Genomic DNA, 21,399 nt, shown 5'->3' with positions numbered 1-21,399 from the left:
TGTCCGAAAGTCAGAAATATCGGGGAAAGTTAGCTTGTCTGTGGTTTCCATGATCATGGGTCGAATTTCCATGGATATAAAGTTTTGGTCGTCTGATAACAACAGCACTGTAATGTGATGAACGGTAACTGTTAATAATAATAACAGGGGAACGTCATGTGCTGCTGAAAGGCATCATTGATATTGGCGCATATGATTTAAATTCACTGATTCGAAAGTTTATAAATTCTGTAAAGAAAAACATTTAATTATTACAACTGGAATAGTTGCTTAATCAAATGTCAGTGAATGTTTCACCACTTTACTACTTTATTTACCAGTTCATGCTTGGTCTTTGTAGAGCTCCCATTTTTATGTCTGAAAGAATTCCGCAAATGTCACTAAAAGCGCTGTTCGTTTCTGTCCACATTCTAATTCGAATATTTCCCAGAAGTCCTTCCCATGTTCCTCTCGCGAAACAGTAGTCGTGGACTTCACCACTACAGTTGTCCCGAACAATGAATCGATTTTTTGATCTCCTGTTGAGTGACAGAGCAGGGACAAGAGCGCCTTTCTCTCGCAAAGAGACGTAGAGAGAGAGAGAGAGAGAGAGGGAACGAAGCCATCAGAAGGCCCTTCGAGAAACGAATGTGGGCATGTCGTCGGGAGCATCACTGATGACACTGAGATGTATTCTTTACAAAGCTCTGGGCCTCGAGTTATGGCCGCTCGATGCCTCCTTGGCTGAGTAGGTCTGGTTTCTCTCGTGTCCCGCTTATAGGCTTGGTTATGATCTCCGCGACACATGTCAGGTTTTTAGCATCTATTCGCGACGTTTTAATAGTTTCTGAAGGGTGCTGGAGGGCGGGTTTCGCTAGCCGTAAGGTATCGGTGGCGGTGGTAGTGGGCAGCGCCAACAGAGGAGCAGTTCTGGCCTGACGTCTTCGCTTATAAACATCAGTACTCAGGGCTCGGAAGATTTCGTCACTTGTCTTGTCTGTTCGATTGTCGTTTTTGTCCTCTTTTCTGTTATGTTTGCTTTGAGATGTTGGTAGGACTAGAACTCGAGGGTATACTATATCCGAGTAAAATTCCTTGCCACATTTCAGTTGTATTTTGTACTGGGATATGAAGTTTTTGCTTTGAGAAATATTGTACAAAATTATCCCCGAGTACCTTGAGATCTTGTGTAAAAATCTGGGAAATGTTTTGATGCAGAGGTAAACTTACTTTATCTCAAGAGGTGGATAGCTTGAAAATATTGTGTGATGCTAACACAGGCAAGTTTTCCAGCGTTCTCATAACAAAGTTATCCAAAAACGGAGTCATTAAATATAACGACAAAATTTTGGTATTTCAATGAAATGATAAAGGATAAAAGCTCTTCTAAATAGAAACGACCTCTTTAATGTGAATGTGGTACTTTTATGAGTTCCAGAAGAAACCAGTTTTCATTTTAAGAATGAGCGTATGTTCTTCATTGTCTTGAAGAGAAATGGCTTATATTTATGAAAGACAGTGTGTGTGTGTGTGTGTCCTTCCATTTATATATTGTGGTAGGATTACTTCTGTCACGAAACTAAGATGATGTGCCGTTGCTGCTTCATCACGAACATTTCGAGCTGATACGCAGACTATGGTTTGTGTCTTAAGAGTTGTCTTGCTTAAGAAAGAACATAGAAATGGTTAAACTGTATACTTTTTTTATTGGGTTATTAAAAAGGTGATAATGGCTACCATGACTAAATGGTTATTGCGGGTCAGCCCCTACCGCATCCTGGCATCCTCGTCAACTCTTATCGGGGGTCCAGGGGTCATAGGAGATGTACCCTGGGAGGTCATGCTCGGGTAGGAGTGTTGGTATCCGGGTTTTTATGAGGGAGTTGTAGGGTAAAGGAACAGGTCACAAAGGTGACCTGGGAACGTTTTGGGTTTGGGCAGAGAGGGAGAATCCATGGCTACCAAGTGTCACCTTGCCGCACATCGGTTCTCGGTGACACAGTCGAAAGGTCACGGGTTCAACGCCATCTTTTCCAGATTTCCCGGATAACAGACGGTCTTGTCGATGGTGGTCGACTGAGGCTTTTGTGTCATTTGTCTGTTTCGTCATTTCACGCGTAAGGGTTTCCTCCGAGGCTCCAAGGGTCTTGCCTTAGGCTTACGCAACCGTGTTGCTTCTCTCTCTTATATATTGCCTCGTGTTGCGCATCTTAGTGCCCAGTGTTTTCCCCGAAGCTCTTAGGGGCCTGCGAATCTGGCAACACGATTTTATGCTCAAGTGGAGAGGGACGGGATTCTCTTAACTTTGATGGGGTCTTTAGCTTCATGGCGGGTTTTCCCTTTAGTTTACAGGGATCTTTTCTGTTTATCGCCGTATACGTATCCCAGTGCCTAGTTTTTTCCTGGCGTTGTTGAAGGGAGGAGAATCTGGCAATATAGTTCTTGCGATTAGCCTTCGTGGACGGGTCCTTTGGCTTTGATCAGGATCTTATCATTTCCTTGGGTAATTTTTGTCTGTAGAAGGGTCTTTTAGCTATAGTTGGGGGTGGGGTGGGTGGAGGGAGGGGTTCTTTTTGCCATGGTTGGTGGTCCTGCAGCGTTCGCAAGAATTTTGCATTTAGCTCAGCTTAGCTTACCCATGCCAGTTCATTGTGTTTAGTGTCTTTGCCTAGCCGATGTTGAGGTAGATGCTAGTTTGTTTTGCTCCTCTCTCCCTTCGACTTATATCATGGATCAGTCTGAAAGGCAGTCTTTATTGTTTTGAACTTACATTGACCACTGAATATGCGTTACCATGAATTTACTAAATTTTTGTCCAAGTTTCAGGATAACTTAAAAACGATAATTCGCTTAATTTGGAAATATGCAATTCTCTCTCTCTCTCTCTCTCTCTCTCTCTCTCTCTCTCTCTCTCTCTCTCTCTCTCTGTTGTGGCCCCCAGCGCAGCCAGACTATTTCGGTAGCTAATATCTGGTCCGATTAATCGGGAAGGAGGCCTGCGCCCCTCTGTGCCTCCTCAACACATGGCTCTCACGTTATGCCCATGTTTCATCGTCACCTTCCCTAAGATTGTATTTTGCATTTGCTCTTTCTTTCAGAAGGTAGGTGCGTCTCTTTTCCTAATGATGATGATAATAACAGTAACCATATTCTGGTGATGTTGTTATAGAATAATAATAATAATAACACATTAATAATAATAATAATAATAATAATTATTATTATTATTATTATTATTATTATTATTATTATTATTATTATTATTATTATTATTATTATTATTATTGAAATTATTTATTATTAAAACATCAGACCCTGTAACGTTATCCAGCAACTGCGTAATCATAAAGTTCTTAAAAAGATTGGCAAAGAGTAAAGGAGTAGATGACATAAACGTTTATGTTGAATAAAGAATATGCCAAGATGAATAAATACCAAATATATGTGGATGAAATTGAATGTGAGAAAAAGAAAGATAGATGGGTAAATAGATAGACTAAACGTGTTTCAGTTTATCCTTCGTTCCATTTAATCCCGATTTCACGACAGGAGAGGCTACAGAAGAAGTATGCAAGGTTCCAGAACGCTGGACTTGCATGCATGCTACCGCCTTGCATAGGGCATCTAAGCGTTTCACATTTGGAAACCCAGAAGCCACAAGCAGCAGGGCATGTCAAGCAATCCATTAAAAAGACTTAGTAGAAAGAAGGCGATGTTAAGCAACTCCAACCACTCCGGCACAGAGTGCATATCATTATTGTTAAGGAAATTCTATATTCTGAAAAGCGCGGTTGCTGGGTGTGCATTGAAGAGAAAGTGTAGACGAGTTGTTGGTGTTTACGTAGAATTTGTCGAGTAAGGAGCTGACCAAAATCACATGGAAGTGGAAAAAAGGGGTAGTTTGGCTACAATGATGGTTTGGAGTTTGTTGAAGTGTTGAGTTGTTGGCTGTTGCTTACAATAGTGCTTGAATGCATGGCACTTGAAAAGAATTCGCATCACCGCTTTAATTCAAGAAAGGTAAAGATGAATTTATGTGAAGGTGAGTGTCACTGTATTTTTTATGGAGCCTCATTTGCATTCTCACGAAACCACTGATTCCTGAAATTTTATAAACTCGTTCTTCAACTAGAAGTTGAAGAGTGGATATGGAAGTAACCATGGTCTTAATCTCTGAAGCCTCCCCTTAGGGAAAACTCTTATTGAAGTAAAATTATGATTATTTTTTTTTTCAGTCATCCTATTCGACTGGGTAGTATTTATGGTGTGGTGTTCCGGGTTGCATCCTGCCTCCCTGGGAGTCCAACACTTTCCTCACTTATGTGCGCTGTTTCTAATAGCACACTCTTCTGCATGAGTCCTGGAGCTACTTCGGCATCCAGTTTTTCCAGGTTCCTTTTCAGGGATCTTGGGATCGTGCCTAGTGTTCCTGTGATTATGGGTACCATTTCCACAGCCATATTGCATTATCACAGTCATCCTATTTTCCGTGTGGTTTTTAGTGTGGGGTTCCGGGTCGCATCCTGCCTCCTTAGGAGTCCATCACTTTTCTCAGTATGTGCACTGTTTCTAATTATTATTATTATTATTATTATTATTATTATTATTATTATTATTATTATTATTATTATTATTATTATTATGTGACGGTCACATTTTGCATTTATATTCGTTTATGTTTTCGTATCTGTTGCAGGTAGCGTACCCTGCCCCTGAACGTTTCTGGTCCCCGGCAAGTGAAGTAAGTAAAAGAGTCTAAGTGCACAATTTTCGTACATCTATTACACATTTTGGCCCCTTGTCTCATTATGTTGCGTGTACAGCCTCCTCAGTAGAGTAGTATTTAACCCGCATCCAACCAACTCTTCCTACTGTTGCTTGTGCCGTTTACTCACCTTATCCAACCATTTTATTGTTCCCCCCCTCTAATCTTTAGATGTATCAAGTGATCAAGATGCCTTGTGGGCACAGATTAATATATTTTACATGTATTTTCAGTCATTTAGGTCATTGCTCAGTAGATGAACAGTTGTGTATTGTCTGGCTGTTTTATTAAAGTTTCGATTCATTTCACTTCAAATTCAGTTCAGAAGCTTTATTTCGGACACGAATGGCCATTGACAAACAGACACATAAACATGCATAAAAAAACCTTCAAACTCTAAAAGAATGAGACTGAAAACGAGTATGAGAAATGATTATGAAAGAGAGGTGAAAACTATATGAATGAGATGCGAATTATGACACTAAGTGATTCTTCATCCTAAAAGGACACATACATATGTAGCATATCAGAATAAAACATCATAAAGAAAAACTATATTCTTATAAAAGGAGCGCACCAAATGTACTAAACATAAATAAGGCTTTTCCAGTGTTTGAAAATAACTGAATTATACAAATAAACTGGGTGGACAACCGTCATCGCAATACAGTTTTCAGAATTCTTCAGCCTTTGCAAATAGCATGTTATATTTTTGCGTTGCAGTTCTGGAAAAGATGGCTATTGTTATAGTATACCCTCAACTTATTCATAGTTCGTTGTTTTGCTGTGACAACTAAAGACATACCATAAAAACTTGTACAAAAACTATGAAAAAGCATTTTCTTTACGTTCATTGTTACGTTCAGAAAAATTCCTTAAAATCATATTGCCCTCTCGCACAGAGACCTCTGTACAAATACTCTACATGGGCATCGTGAGAATTCTGAGCAGTAAAATAATATCCTAGTTTAGATGACGTTCCTCCTTACATCACATAACACAGCCACGTAACTTTTATTAACTAGCTGTCCTACGCAAAAGCAAACGCTCGAGCAATTAGACCAAAAAAGTGAGGCTCCTCAGAGTGAGAATTCAGCGTGACAGAGGTGTATGAGAGATCCCGCCGCCGCGCAGTAAAACACAAACGTAAATAAAAAACGGATGAGTGTCGGTGGAGGAGGCTGGATGGAGGGGGTGGGTGGGTGGGGGTAGGTGGGGGTGTTTTAGAGAGCAGGTTCCTTTCAGTCTGATAACGTTGTGACTTTTATATCAACCACTTGAGCACCCGACAAACCTCCGGCACGAGCCCCATTTTCGTGTGGGTCTATTGTTGAGGTTCTTTTCCTACGGAATTGGAAGAGAGATCCTACGATGAGAAGAAACTGGGTCTGTTCATGGTGTTCAAGCAGTAACCGGAATCATATTGGGCTTTTGAAATCGCGCAGTTGTGAGTTTTATATCTGAATTGCTTCACTGCCAATTTGGGAAAAAGCACAAAGATGGGAAGCGGTATAGGAAACGGTTGTGTTCATGCTGAAATCATTTGAGAGTGACAGAAAATGCAATTGTGGATTCACGTTACGACTTTCTTGCCAATGAAAATAAAATCGGAAAAAGAATTGAAGCCTAATCGGAAACGGTAGCATCGTTGGCTGTGCCCAAGAGGTGACTAAAATCATTTTTCGGGTGATCAACTTGTGAGATTATACATTGTATACCACTGAAAATAAATTGTAGATTAAAATCATGTTGGGGCGGTAACAACATCAAAAACAAAGGAAGAAGAAACGCCTTATGGAAACGATAATTTTCAACTGAATTGAACGACTATTTTCTGATGTGCGTTAATGCGTTGGAGCCTCGGCCCCGATATCAGAAGCCCTTGAAGTGAATGAGAAGGAAATGATGTTGGGTGTTCCCGGGCCACGCTCCCGCACTTACCTTAGGTGGGCGAGCCTTGATAAGTGCGCAAGGGAGGTGGGGGAACGAACCGTCTGTAGTACTAAAAGGATTTTCTGATTAAAAGACGACCACCTCCTCCTCCTCCTCCTCCTCCTAGTTAGTCTTCTTTGCTCACGAAGAACTTCTTAATAGATTAGGCGACCGTTGATGCAAAGGGAGTTAAGAGGCATTGAATTGGCATTTTAATACCAACAGCATTAGTAGTTGGGGCAGTTGCAGTAGTTAGTTTTGTTTCTGTTGGGGAAGGTTTTGCCCTGTTATTATTTTTATTATTATTATTTTTATTATTATTATTATTATTATTATTATTATTATTATTACAAAGCAGACCGAAAAATAACAGAAAAGAAGGCCCAGACGTGAAAAACATGTACAATGAACAACGATGGAAATATTAGTCTATCATTCTCTGTTGTAGCTGCATACCGTGTTTTTGTATGGCCTTTAATAATAATAATAATAATAATAATAATAATAATAATAATAATAATAATAAAGGATGACCTTCAAATATAGACTGTTAGTTTAACTGCCACCAACGTCATTTGATATGTGATAAGATTCCTTATTAATCATCTTTTGATGTACAGGTTCCATTAAGTGTTATTATCCCAGAATTCTTTATCGGCATATTTTGATAGAGAGGTAGAGAGAGGGAGCGAAGGGTCCCTGATACACGGTTTTGTATCCTGTTAAGGAAGTTCTTAATTCTAAGGGCATGTTGTAAGTTCTTTTCCAGCCATTCAAAGCTATATCACGCAATATGTATCGTAGGCTGTTTTCCTTATTTTTGCCTGGTATTGTCGTGTATATGTTACAGTAAGCCTTTGAAACCATGGATTTCACGAAATCCCTGAAATGTCAGGGAATTCGTTGGATCACTAATTCACTTAGTAACATTGGATCCCCGATGGACTAGTACTAAACACGGCGAAACTGATTCGTCTACACAGTTTCGCCGTGTTTAGTACTAGCCCATCGGGGATCAAATGTTCCTAAGTGAATTAGTGACTTCAACGAATTACCTGAAAATGTCAGGGTTTTCGTGAAATTCCTGGTACGAAATCCCAGGTTTCAAAAGCTTACTGCAACATATATAATCAACGGATTTTAGCGCCGGATTCTTAAGATAGTGCTTATTTGCCCATCAGTTTAAGATGAGGCCTAAACCGTACCCGTAGTTATCTGGATTTCTTGTAGTGTTTGCGGTATTGTTTTCGAGTCGTCATCAAGTGAAGATAAGACCGTAATCACAGTCGTATCCGGACAACGTTTATCAGTCCGGAGAACAATAGGGGGTTTTTATGTAAAGGAGGGACTGGACGGTGTGTTTAATGTCTGGCTCGAATCACGTCTTGCTCCACCGGAACTCTCTTATCATTCACGATAAATGACAGTTAGAGCGATGCCACTTCCTAATCTCTCTCTCTCTCTCTCTCTCTCTCTCTCTCTCTCTCTCTCTCTGAAGGAAATCCAGTACGCCCTGGATCGCCATTCCTGCAAAATATTTGCATTATATCGTAATTGAAAACTGGTAGACCTCGACGAGATAACTGTCACTCCACTGTGGGACGAAAACACACACACTCTCTCTCTCTCTCTCTCTCTCTCTCTCTCTCTCTCTCTCTCTCTCTCTCTCTCTGCTCAGGTGTTTAGGGACCAAAAGCGATTTTTCGAGCAGGGAGGAATGGACACATTACCGAAAATCCAATATGCGTCGGTTAACTGCAGCAGTGGATTGTTTACGTAACTATTAGTTGACTTTTGTGGGTCGTAGGAGAGAGAGAGAGAGAGAGAGAGAGAGAGAGAGAGAGAGAGAGAGAGAGAGAGGAGGAGAAGAAGAAGAAAATAGGGGAAAACTAGACGTTAGCTTTCATTGCTCTGTCTAAATGTATGCCATCAATACGGGAAGGGACTCGACGAGATAATCCTTTGGGAGAAACAATTCATAATGTAATCTCTCTCTCTCTCTCTCTCTCTCTCTCTCTCTCTCTCTCTCTCTCTCTCTCTCTCTCTCTCTCTATTTTAAACTGAGAGAGAGAGAGAGAGAAATGGTGTTTAGTCACTCTTGACTATTATCCCCATCACCTTTGGAGTGTCACGGGATTTTAATAAGTAGTGTGCGTATTTGCAAACATTTGGAAGACATTAGTTCTTCGCAGATAGAAGATTATGGCTTATGTTGTCTTGTATTAAGCTAATGACAGCCATTCATTTCCTATAGTGGCTGTGAGAATAAGATTTCCTTGATAAATTAGGAAGACTCAGCGGAGATATAGTGCTGACTTGAACGACCTATTAGACCTTATGATTTGCCCAACGGCCTATTAGACCTTATGATTTGCCCATGTTGATGAATTTTAATAGGTCTGGTTAACTCATTTTGAAATCTACTACTCACCTTGCGTTTGGTTTCATTAAGTTTATAATGCAATGAAAATAAGATATAAGATCAATGGGAAACTTGTGTTACGTATTTTCCTGAGTTGGTGACGGTTTGGCTGGATTCAAGTACAATATGCAAGCTGTATTAATAGGCACCATAAGTCGTATTTGTTTAAGATTTAATGCGCCGTCAAGGGGACAGTATCCCACTTTTTATTTAATGGGCAGGGATGGGGATGGGTGGGGTAGGGTTGGAGGGTTTTGGGCGGGGTGGGACTTGATGAATCGAGTGTAAAATTACTCCGGCCTTATTTATACCCTGAAGAGTACGAGCTGCTATTAAATGAATGGTAATGATTATTCTCTGTAGCAAACAGCTTTTTCTCACCTTGGCTCACTCCCCGTAATATCATTTTTCTTACCTTTGTCCTTCCTTTAGACATAACTCTTCACTTATGCCACGTGGGCGTTTGTGATCGTTGAATTATCTTCTGCTTAAATTATTGAAAGTCTGTAACGTTCATTGTGTGTTGTGGTCTCTTACGGAGTCTTAAATCTTCTGAAGTATCGTCTTGAGACAGTTGGGAGCAGGGACCAGTGTCTAAAGATCTTTGTAGGTAGACTGAGTCTAGTTGAAAGGATAAGGGCATGGCTTAGAAACAAGAATTAGGCCTATGCTGAAATCACCACTACTTCACTCGGGAAATTCACTTATACATGCCATTTATTAGCTTTGCGATTTGGAAAAAAAGTATTAAGTTATTTGGTAGCTTTAATTAGTTAAGTTTGACAGTATTGTACTGTATACAGTATATGTATGAGACTTGATTCAGTATCCCTTTCACAAACCACTTTTATGAACGCGAAGAAACCTTTTATTTTTTTTGTTGACTAAAGGAAAAAAGAATTGTAATGGATACTCTCTCTCTCTCTCTCTCTCTCTCTCTCTCTCTCTCTCTCTCTCTCTCTCTCTCTCTCTCTCTCTCAGTGGTAAGCGTACTCAACTCAGAAACCTTGTGACCCATGCTCCTTCCACGAGCAAAAAGAAGCTTTCACCTTTTTGTTTTTTCTTTTCTACTTTTTTCCAAAAATTTGAAAACACGAATTGTCACATATTTCTCTCTCTCTCTCTCTCTCTCTCTCTCTCTCTCTCTCTCTCTCTAAGCCGATAAATTATCATCTTGGATCGTTTTTTTATCAGTCATCCTTGATAGCCAAGAGTTTTGGGTAAAAAAAAAAGGGGGGTGGGGAATTTCAACGTGTTTGTGCGCGCGCATGCTTATCGTCTCCTGACAGTTATACGCTTGACTGCCAACTCCTTGCCCCTTCCGTACCCTCTCCCTTTCTTAGATTAATTCCTGGTATTAATAATGGCATCAGACGTGGCGCTTCCTGGCTCTTTTCCCCTCATCCTAGAGAAAACCGCCTGAGATGCCGACGAGGGATTTTATGAAGAATATTTTTTTCCTATCACGCGAAGTATTTAAGTCTTTTTGTGTAGTTTTTTGTTTTCACTGTGTTGTATGAAATATGGAGACGTTTTGATATGTCATTACACAAAGGAAATTACTATTTTGTTTTTTGTTGCTCAAGGCATATTACTGCCACGAATATTTTCTGCGTTGAGCATAAACTAATTTTGTTCATTTTCTAATGCTGTTGCGGCCTTAAGTAGAAACTACTACAGTTGCAATTAAGGGAGTTTCTATAACGTTATTATCATAAGTAGAAACTGTTGGTATCAATGTGGGATATTTGGTATATCATTGTTGTACTATGACTACTAGTACGATTATCTACTATAATGGTTAGCTTCTGTGCTGCTGGTCCCATCTTGGGTCGAGAGCCATAATGACCTTCCGCGGTGCCTTGTAAAAGAGCGTAAATTTAATTAAGAGTTTAATGCGATGCATCTGCGCCCTTTTGGTGCCGCGGGAAAGGGGCCGGAAGTGGTATCTTACCTTAGATAAGTCATTAAGGCCTGTCGGTCGGCTGGTGGGCCCTTCTGGTGGGCAGATTTTATCCCCTCTCTCTCTCTCTCTCTCTCTCTCCCTCTCTCTCTCTCTCTCTCTCTTCTTCTCTCTCTCTCTCTCTCTCTCTCTCTCTCTCTGTGTGTGTGTGTGTGTGTGTGTGTGTGAATCAGGCAAGGAAAGGGGAACGGTATAGGGTGTTTTCTTTAAAATCCACCGTGCCTTTGTTGACATAAGTAGTGAATTAGGTACCCTGGTTGCTGGTCAACTGTTAGGAATCACATCTGGGAATAGAGAGAGAGAGAGAGAGAGAGAGAGAGAGAGAGAGAGAGAGAGAGAGAGAGAGAGAGAGAGGTGGGATTGGTAGAATAGTAGACGGGTGATCAGTACTATTTCAAAATTTATCCATCGAATCTTACTGAAAACGGAAGGGCCTTGGCAAGGTTATTCTCGCCCCATTCATCACATTTTCTCTCTCTCTCTCTCTCTTTCTCTCTCTCTCTCTCTCTCTCTCTCTCTCTCTCTCTCCCCGTCATTGCTGCTAGTAATAGTAATCTTACCAGTACCGCTTAATTGAGTAATGATTAAGAAAGTGTGTTATGCAGTTATCTCCTTTTAATAAAACGACAGTAGGAGCAGCAGTAGCAGTAGAATGAAATTACTTTTGAAATATTGAAGAAAAAAATAGTCGACACAAAAATCTAATTAAGAACCGAACAATAATAAGGACCCGAGTTCCTTAGGCAGCAAAGTCAACCGCTTTTGGAATAGGCTAGTCAAGCGAGAGAGAGAGAGAGAGAGAGAGAGAGAGAGAGAGAGAGAGAGAGAGAGAGAGAGAGAGAGAGAGTGTCATTATAGCAGACGAGTTGTATTTTTGAGTTGGGTCCATTTCTAAAAAGCGGCTTAATGGTCACTGTCTGACTGCAGCGGACTTTTTGAAAAAACAAAACAAAAAAGTTTTGGGAGTGATGGCGCGACGTCGGTCATGAATGGTGAGGTATGAAAGAGCAGAAAGTAAAATGAGAAAAAATGAAAGCGAGAACCAGCGTATGTGATTTGTATGATACTTGTGTGTGTATGTGTGTGTCTCAGTTTTCGTTTGTGGTATATCTCGGAGGTCAAAACGATGAGGGTTTGCAAGTTTTACAATCGATGTGAAATTTGACAGCAAGCACTACTGAGTAAGACATGTCTTTGTCTGCCTGTTGTGTTTCTTAGTACTACCGTAAATTTCAACTGTTGATACAGCTATAGGATATCTCCCGTTGATGTCAATATTCAAATTTATGTCTTCACAAGATCCCCTTAGAGGAAAGGTAAAGGCTTTACGTCTGAAGTGAAGTAAAGTTTCATGAATGCTGACTGGACGAAAAATAATTAATTGAATTTAGAGAGGAATTTTTTCTTCGTCCCTTTTTCTGTCGCCCCATTCCTGGACAGGTTTTGATATTTGTTCAAGATCCTTCATGATGAAAATGCAAGAAACTTGACTGAATAATTAGATAAGTGAAACAAAGTTTAGAAAAATAAGCACACTTTTATTACGATAGTAGCTGGCACTAGTAAAAGTAACATTTAACATCCGAAAATTCATCAGCACAGTTCGTGGATTATAGCTCCACAGCAGTTTTTATACGTTACTTTTCCAAATCATTAACTACTGACCGATTGTTAATGGTACGGGTCTGGCACATTCGGAGTCGTATATTTAATTGTTTTTGAGGTTTTATTTGAGCACGTTGACTCCCCGATGGGCAGGAAGAGTCCCCGTAATTAGTATGGGTAAAGTCTGGATTCGTCCTCGCGTCATTATGACATAGGAAATGAGTCGTACAGGACTAATTATAATTTTTTATGTTCGCTCGTGTATTCCGAGACCTTGGTGGCGAAGAAGTTATTTTGGGGCAACTGTTATGATTCGGTTCTTTTCTTTTTTCCTCTTTTTTTTCCTCTTATATTTTACAACAGAATCGAGTCCGCCAATTGATATTTTATTGCCATTTCGTGCGGACTGTGGCATTGGTACCAGCCTCTCCCCGCCCCACCTCTCTCTCTCTCTCTCTCTCTCTCTCTCTCTCTCTCTCTCTCTCTCTCTCTCTCTAAGCTTGAGCGACCAGCGTTTGATTCTCGAACCGGACGAGGAGGAATGATCGAAGAATGTTCCTTAAAATCCCAATATGCTCCTGCTGATACTATCACTTACTGGTTGTCAGGTGACTTGTGGGTGGTATCTGAAGTGTAGAGAAATAGCGATAGAATGAAGTGTGGAAACAACGCCAGACATGACTGAGTGATCGTTACTCCTCAAAATGCATCCCAAATAAATGGAAAGGCCTCAAGGAGTCAGTCATCCTGTCGGAGTGAAGGCAATCTTAAAAATATGAATATGATTCGCCCTCTCGTTGGGTTACGGGGTCCAGCATTCGCTCCTGGAAATTCAAGGATGTTTCATCTGTTATTTACAGTTGCTTTAGATTTTATTGATTTTCCTACAGAAGAAGACGGAGGAAATCTGCACTGTAATAATAACGATTATAAAGACTCCTCTTGAAATATACGAATCTTATTTCCTTAACATTTGCAAATATACCTTGAAATTTCCTTGAAAATAATGTTTATCTTTGCAATATATGAGTAATATATATATGCGTGTGTGTGTGTGCGTGCGTGCGTGCGCTTGCGTGCGTGTCTGTGTGAGTGTATATATGAATATATAGAAAAGTTATTTTTCGTCAAGAATTTCCTTGAGTCTACAACCTCCTTGCTGTTCGTTATGAGTTTTTTTTTTTATTTTATAGTGAAGTTACTTTTAGATTTTCTTATACTGATGATTATTTCGGTTATTTAGTCAAAATCGAAGAGTATGATGCTCGGTAGTTATTCATTATTGGATTAACTGAGGCCATCGAGACGATATAACTGAGATGTAACTTCTGCAGATGCAACGGACTTAAACAAGTTTACTGACATTTGGCATTATTTGTAAAATGTTAACGCAGTGGACGCTAGGTTTCATTGTACTTTCATTGTCAGGTTTCGTTGTTTAATAGAGTTAGTGAAACTGATTGCAGAAAATTGGAAGCACCATAGGTCCAATTTGAACCTAAATTCACGTTCATTTTGATAATGACAGATATGATGTTTTTCAAATGTTTTGCTCAGCTACATCCGTTCCCATTGAAACTGGTAGCTTCAGAGAGTTTGATCCTTTGTCCTCAGCAGATATTTTTAGGATGAAGTGATTAGATCCACGGGTGTTCAAGGGGTCTATTGTGTCGACGGCGTCTGGCGTTGATTGGTGGTCACCCATCCAAGTGGTAACCAGACGCAGTGGTGAGCTTTATTTCGCATATCTGACGAATTGTGGTATGAATGCAATTACTGTTGATGTGTGACGGAAGAGAGTTCATGAAACTGATATGCTAGCAAAGATTTTGAATAGCGACGAAAAATTAACAGATCATGAAAGAGTTTCTGGTTTTGGTGAAGAGAAACTGCGCTGTCAGGGAAGTCCCAAATCAAGTGACGAAGACGATGTAATAATAATAATAATAATAATAATAATAATATTAAATTTTATTTCAGCTCAAGGGATATACATGGAGTATACAAAGTAGAGACAATAACATTAACACACATGAGATAACATGATAAAAAGAAATGATAATCGGCAAAATCAACACAGCTTCTGAAGAAGCAGAAAAAATAGTATTCATAATAAAGGTAATGACAGTAATAATATTGAGAACAATGGTTAAAAAAAGCATTAAAAGTGATAACAGTTAAAAAACAGGTCGATAAAAATGGACAGTAAACGAAGGACTCGGAATGTGAATCTGCTTTATGCCTGCTGCCTGCTGATGTCATCTGTTAGTGACAGAACCGAGGTAGCAGCCCATCTGAGCCTCCCTTCGCTCCTTTCCTCAGCTCCTCCCCTCCCCCTCCCCCTCCTTTCCCCTCGCCTTCCCTCATGACCCCTCACCCCCTCCTTCCTCACCTTCCCTCCATTCTCTCGCCTCTTCTCTCCTTCCACCTCGCCTCCTCTCCTTCTCCTCACCTTCCCTCCATCCCCTCGCCTCCTCACCTCCTCTCCTTCCTCTCACCTTCCCTCCATCCCCCCGCCTCCTCTCCTTCTCCTCCTCACCTTCCCTCCATTCTCTCGCCTCCTTTCCTTCGCCTCTCCTCCTCTCCTTCCCCTCATCTTCCCTCCCTCCCCTCGCTTCCTCGTCTCATCCCCTTCCCCTCACATCCTCTCCCTCCTCTCACCTTCCCTCCCTCCCCTCGCTCTCTCTCTCCCCTCACCTTCCCTCCTTCCCTCACATCCTCTCCTTCCCCTCACACCCTCTCTCTCCCCTCACCTTCCCTCCATTTCGTCCCGTCGTAGATGACATGGATGCGGTTGTCGAGAGCAGGATTTTTGTTTTGATTTTGCGTTCCTCCTGCCGATATGTTGTGAATGTGCTGGTTACCAAGAGTTGTTGTGGGAAAATAGCTCGATTGTAGTATTTAGTGATTTTGCTTTTTCGCCTCTCTCTGATGAGGATGCTGGCAGATTCCTGTCAAGATGCTCTTCTTTTCTTCGTCTTTCTTCTTTCTTTGAGATAATGCTGAAGAATTTTTCATGATAGATTTTTTTAACGCTTTGTATGTTTGTTTTTAATCACTGGTCAAAGGTTAGTATCTGAACTTTCTTCGAGTCTAATGATTTATTACAATTTCCTAGTACTTTAGAAGTTTTGAGTTTCAGGCAAAGTGTTTTCGATGTCAAGCCTGTAAGGTTAATGTTGAAGTTTTTCGTGAATTATTCCTCGAAGTGTATATGATGCGTTACTTACAAAGCAGATGTATGAGGATAATGGTAAAATGTTCTCGTATTAATCCTCTAAAGCTCTTATGAGTACTGTTGAAATCATGGCTTTGAGGCTAATGTACAGATTTTTCATGTTAAATCCTTTTGTATATCATCGAGATGCTTTTTGAAGTCATGCCTTGGCGGCTAATACTGAATTCATTTAGTGTTTAATCCTTTTATGAATCATCTAATTACTCTTTGCTGTCAACCGTTGGGGGGTAATGTTTCAAGTTACTTTGTGTTAAATCCTTCAGTACATCACTGGAGCTCCTTACAAGTCATTTCTTGGGGATAATGTTTCAAGTTACTTTGTGTTCAGTCCTTCAATACATCATTAGAACCCCTTACAAGTCATTTCCTGGGGGTAATGCCTCAAGTTACTTCGTGTTTAATCCTTCAACACATCATTGAAGCCTTCAGTACATCATTGAAGCTCCTTACAAGTCATTTCCTGGGGGTAATGTTTCAAGTTACCTTGTGTTTAATCCTTCAACACATCATTGAAGCCTTCAGTACATCATTGAAGCTCCTTACAAGTCATTTCCTGGGGGTAATGCTTCAAGTTACTTTGTGTTAAACCCTTCAATACATCATTGAAGCTCCTTACAAGTGATTTCTTGTGTCTGTGGGTATTCCAATCGAAGGCTGAGCAGAAGGATGGCCATATACGTTTATGGCCTTGATTTCTGTGCCAAGGCTTCCGGGGGCGAGGACGCTCCCTTTCTCGGCAGCTCTCTAATATGCATAAATCATTTGGAGTAGACGGGATTCGGCAGTGTATTTTATATTTTCTTTTACGAGTATTGTTATTGTTCTTGTAAAAATGCTTTGCAAGTTGCGCGATTTCAATTCTCGACTCCATGTTCTCTATCCATCAACATAGAGTATATATATATAGTATATATATATATATATATATATATATATATATATATATATATATATATATATATATATATATATATATATACAATATATTATACATATATATATATTATATATATATATATATATATATATATATATATATATATATATATATATATATATGTATATATATATATGTGTGTGTGTGTGTGTGTATAATTCTAAACTGCAACTGCTAAATGCACAAAACAAGATAGGTTATTATTGGAATCCTCACGAGGCTATATATATATATATATATATATATATATATATATATATATATATATATATATATATATAAGGACCTAAGGGTAGAAATGGTCTGTCCCAGTTTTAATAATATATATATATATATATATATATATATATATATATATATATATATATATATATATATTAATGCTCCATACGTTGCCCAGGGCCAAAAATGGATAATAGTAGTAATGATAAATAACGCTTTCGCCGAGGATGAAAAGCGTAATTGGATATCCTCAGAATTTCAGGATGAATCTCATAATAATAATAATAATAATAATAATAATAATAATAATAATAATAATAATAATAATAATAGTTGAGCCAATTTATTTTATATATATATATATATATATATATATATATATATATATATATATATATATATATATATATATATATATATATATATATACATATATATATATATATATGTGTGTGTGTGTGTGTGTATAATTCTAAACTGCAACTGCTAAATGCAAAACAAGATAGGATTGTTACAGGAGTAGAAATGGTCTGTGCTTCAGTTTTAACATAGAGAGAGAGATGCGCTTTCGCCGAGAGAGAAAGAGAGAGAGAGAGACAAAAGCTTTGATTGTCAATGTGGTGGGGACCTCTCGGTGTGGGAGGAAAGGGGGTGACAAAAATATGGCTCCGTTGACAGAAGCGTTGCTTAAGGGGTGACAGTGATGAAGTGTTTGGGCCATGATCCTCACACTGTCAAAAAAAAAGAAAAGAAAAGAAAAAGAAAATGTTAATGTAGGTCTGTGATGCGGCCTAATATATTCTTAATGAGATCTGGCTCTAATGCTGTCCCGCTGTCTAAACTCATACATTGAGGTCTTAATACTCTGGCATCGAACGAGTTCTCTCTCTCTCTCTCTCTCTCTCTCTCTCTCTCTCTCTGTATGAATAAACATACATATATTCATAGATACATATATATGCATATGTATATTTACATATACAGTATATATATATAGTATGTATTATATATATGTATGTATATATTTATATATATATATATATATATATATATATATATATATATATATATATATATATATGTATATGTATGTATGTATGTATATGTGTATATACATATATATGTTTATATTTATACATACATACAGTACATACATACACTTGGTAAATACGTGAATGAATGACCACCAGGAAACGACTTGAATGAGTGTATTGAAGGTGTAGCGGATTCGTTCTCAGACTCTGCAGATGGCGAAATGTTTTGGCTCTGATGATGGCACCTATCGGTTAATATTGATCGCAGGACTTGCAGCACAGAAAAGCAGAGTTTTGGTTATTGGGACGAAAGAATAGGTCCGCAAATACACCCAAACGTAGTTAGGAGCAGTAATGATAATTAAAACGAGTAAAACTGTATAGGTAACGGTTATATGTTTGTAACGCCACCGGTAGACACGGCAGCGTGCGCGTATGTGCGTTGATGTGTATGTATGTGTTTGTGTGTGCATGTGAGAGAGAGATAGAGAGAGAAAGTCTCTTTTTCCCGTTACTTTGGCATTGTCTCATTTTTTTGAAGAATGAGAAATGAGAAATTATTGACTATTGCACCGTTGACATTTATTGGTATTTCATTACCTAGTAACCTGTGCTGTATACGAGTGGTATAATGCAGTTTATCATTATTATTAGGTAGTTAACTATTATATACATTAATGCCAAAAGAGGTAAAGCCGAAAAGGGGCCCGTGGTGACATCAGAATAGGGAATGCAGGATTGAAAATGCCATTTATTAGGAGAGAAGAGCACATCATGGTCTCTCGTTTTGTTTATTTGTCTTATGAACACGCCATGAGTCGTATTATTGTGTTCCACGAGGACTGAATTTACACTGCTCGTTCATGAGATGAATTTATCCGTTCAACATAAATGATAAATAGAAAATTCCTAGATGGATTACTCACCTTTTTGAATGAGCCGAAATTTCATCCCTTAGAAATTCCCAGATGGATTACTCATCTTTTTGAAATCCTTTAGAAATTCCTAGATAGATTACTCATCTTTTTGAAATCCCTTGGAAATTGCTAGATGGATTACTCATCTTTTTGAAATCCCTTAGAAATTCCTAAATGGATTATTCATCTTTTTGAATGAGCCGAAATTTCATCCCCTAGAAATTCATAGATGGATTACTCATCTTTTTGAAATCTCTTAGAAATTCCTAGATGGATTACTCATCTTTTTGAAATCCATTAGAAATTCTTAAATGGATTACTCATCTGTTTGAATGAGCCGAAATTTCATCCCTTAGAAATTCATAGATGGATTACTCATTTTTTTGAATAAGCCGAAATTTCATCCCTTAGAAATTCATAGATCGTTACTCATCTTTTGAAATCCATTAGAAATTCATAGATGGATTACTCATCTTTTGAATAAGCCAAAAATTTCATCCCTTAGAAATTCCTAGATGGATTACTCATCTTTTGAAATCCCTTAGATATTCCTAGATGGATTACTCATCTGTTTGAAATCCCTTAGAAAATCCTAGATGGATTACTCATCTGTTTGAATAAGCCGAAATTTCATCCATTAGAAATTCATAGATGGATTACTAATTTTTTTGAATAAACCGAAATTTCATCCCTTAGAAATTCATAGATGGGTTACTCATCTTTTTGAAATCCCTTAGAAATTCATAGCTGGATTACTCATCTTTTTGAATAAGCCAAAATTTCATCCCTTAGAAATTCCTAGATGGATTACTCATCTTTTGAAATCCCTTATATATTCCAAGATGGATTACTCATCTGTTTGAAATCCCTTAGAAATTCCTAGATGGATTATTCATCTGTTTGAATAAGCTGAAATTTCATCCCTTAGAAATTCCTAGATGGATTACTCATCTTTTTGCAATCCCTTAGAAATTCCTAGATGGATTACTCATCTTTTTGAAATCCCTCAGAAATTCCTAGACATATTATTCATCTTTTTGAATAAGCCGAAATTTCATCCAAGATGAGGTGATTCAATATTAGCTGACATGAGTCGTGTTTTCATATTGGCAAAAGGAACAACAATTTTAGAGAGAAAAATATAGTGACTTGTGAGAGCCTCATCATTAACATGGCGAATTCCTCAAGAGAATATTATTATTATTATTATTATTGGTTTCGCGCATGGCTCCGGGCTCATTTTCCTATCACTTTCTTAAACTCATTACATTTTTTATTGTGTTCAGACCACCTTTTTTTTTTTTTCTTATATTTCGACGGTGAGAGTGAAAGTGTACTCTTGAGACCAGATGGTTGTTTGAGGTAATGGAAACGAATGTTATTCATTGTGATGTAGATTTCTTTTATATATATACATATATATATATATATATATATATATATATATATATATATATATATATATATATATATATATATATATATAGATTATATATATATATGTATGTGTGTATATATATATGCATATATATATGTATATATATATATATATGTATATATATATGTGTATGTGTGTTTGTCGCTAATATTAGATATGAAATTTTTATACATAATGTATATTTCCGTAGGCGTATCAATATTGTGGATGACGGTTCATATATACTTCATACGTATATTCCGTATGCATTTTCGATGTTTCTAAATTTTTAAATAATGGTTATATATATATATATATATATATATATATATATATATATATATATATATATATATATATATATATATATATATATAATTTGCACCTGGCAGAACAATTTTCCCAATTTTTGTCCCGTGGTTTAATATTTTTCTTTATTTAGACACCTGTTAGAACGGTTTTTCCTGTTAATATAATGCATGTATTAGACCATCTTTGTAAAATTGGGAAAACTGTTCGGTCAGGTGCCAAAAACGCGAAAGACTGTTCAATAATTTGGAAAAGTTAATCTAAAGTAAGGAAAACTTATTACTAATGTAAAAATCTGGAAAACTGTCAAAAATTTGGAAAACTGTTCAACAAAGTTAACGAAATTTAGGAAAACAGTTCGACCATACGCCAAAAAAATCACAAAAACTGTTCGGTAGAACAAGTTTAGCCTAGACGCTTAGTAGACGAGAAATTCACTGAAAAAATTTCCAATGTAAATATGTCCTTCGTAATATTCATAATTCCAAGGAATGTCAAAGGAACGTTCGCTTAAGATTATCATTTTTAGACGTATGGATGTTAATACGGAAATTTTGCAACAATTTGTCATTGTTTTGAGAAAAGAATAAAAAATTTAGAAGTTTTGAAAGAGAAAAACGATGGTGTGATTAGATGCGTGATTTCTAAATATTGCAACA

The 21,399-nt window shown here is 38.0% G+C and overlaps 1 protein-coding gene across 9 annotated transcripts in view; it reads left to right on the top strand.

Annotated features, from left to right (window-relative positions):
- LOC136832206 (AT-rich interactive domain-containing protein 3C-like) overlaps nt 1-21,399 on the top strand; it is a 383,925-nt gene that overhangs the window by 150,255 nt on the left and 212,271 nt on the right. For 5 of the 9 annotated variants that reach the window (XM_067093034.1, XM_067093032.1, XM_067093040.1 and 2 more), the window contains one exon: nt 4,676-4,720. The exons of the other annotated variants lie outside the window; for them this stretch is intronic. In XM_067093034.1, the coding sequence (XP_066949135.1) occupies nt 4,676-4,720 (45 nt within the window). The remainder of the gene's footprint in view (nt 1-4,675; nt 4,721-21,399) is intronic. 9 annotated transcript variants of the gene reach the window in all.

This window comes from Macrobrachium rosenbergii, chromosome 49 (genome assembly GCF_040412425.1).
Source record: "Macrobrachium rosenbergii isolate ZJJX-2024 chromosome 49, ASM4041242v1, whole genome shotgun sequence".
NCBI classification, from domain to species: Eukaryota; Metazoa; Arthropoda; class Malacostraca; order Decapoda; family Palaemonidae; genus Macrobrachium; species Macrobrachium rosenbergii.
Note: the sequence above shows the minus strand (reverse complement) of the source record. Positions and strands in the feature narration are given on the sequence as shown.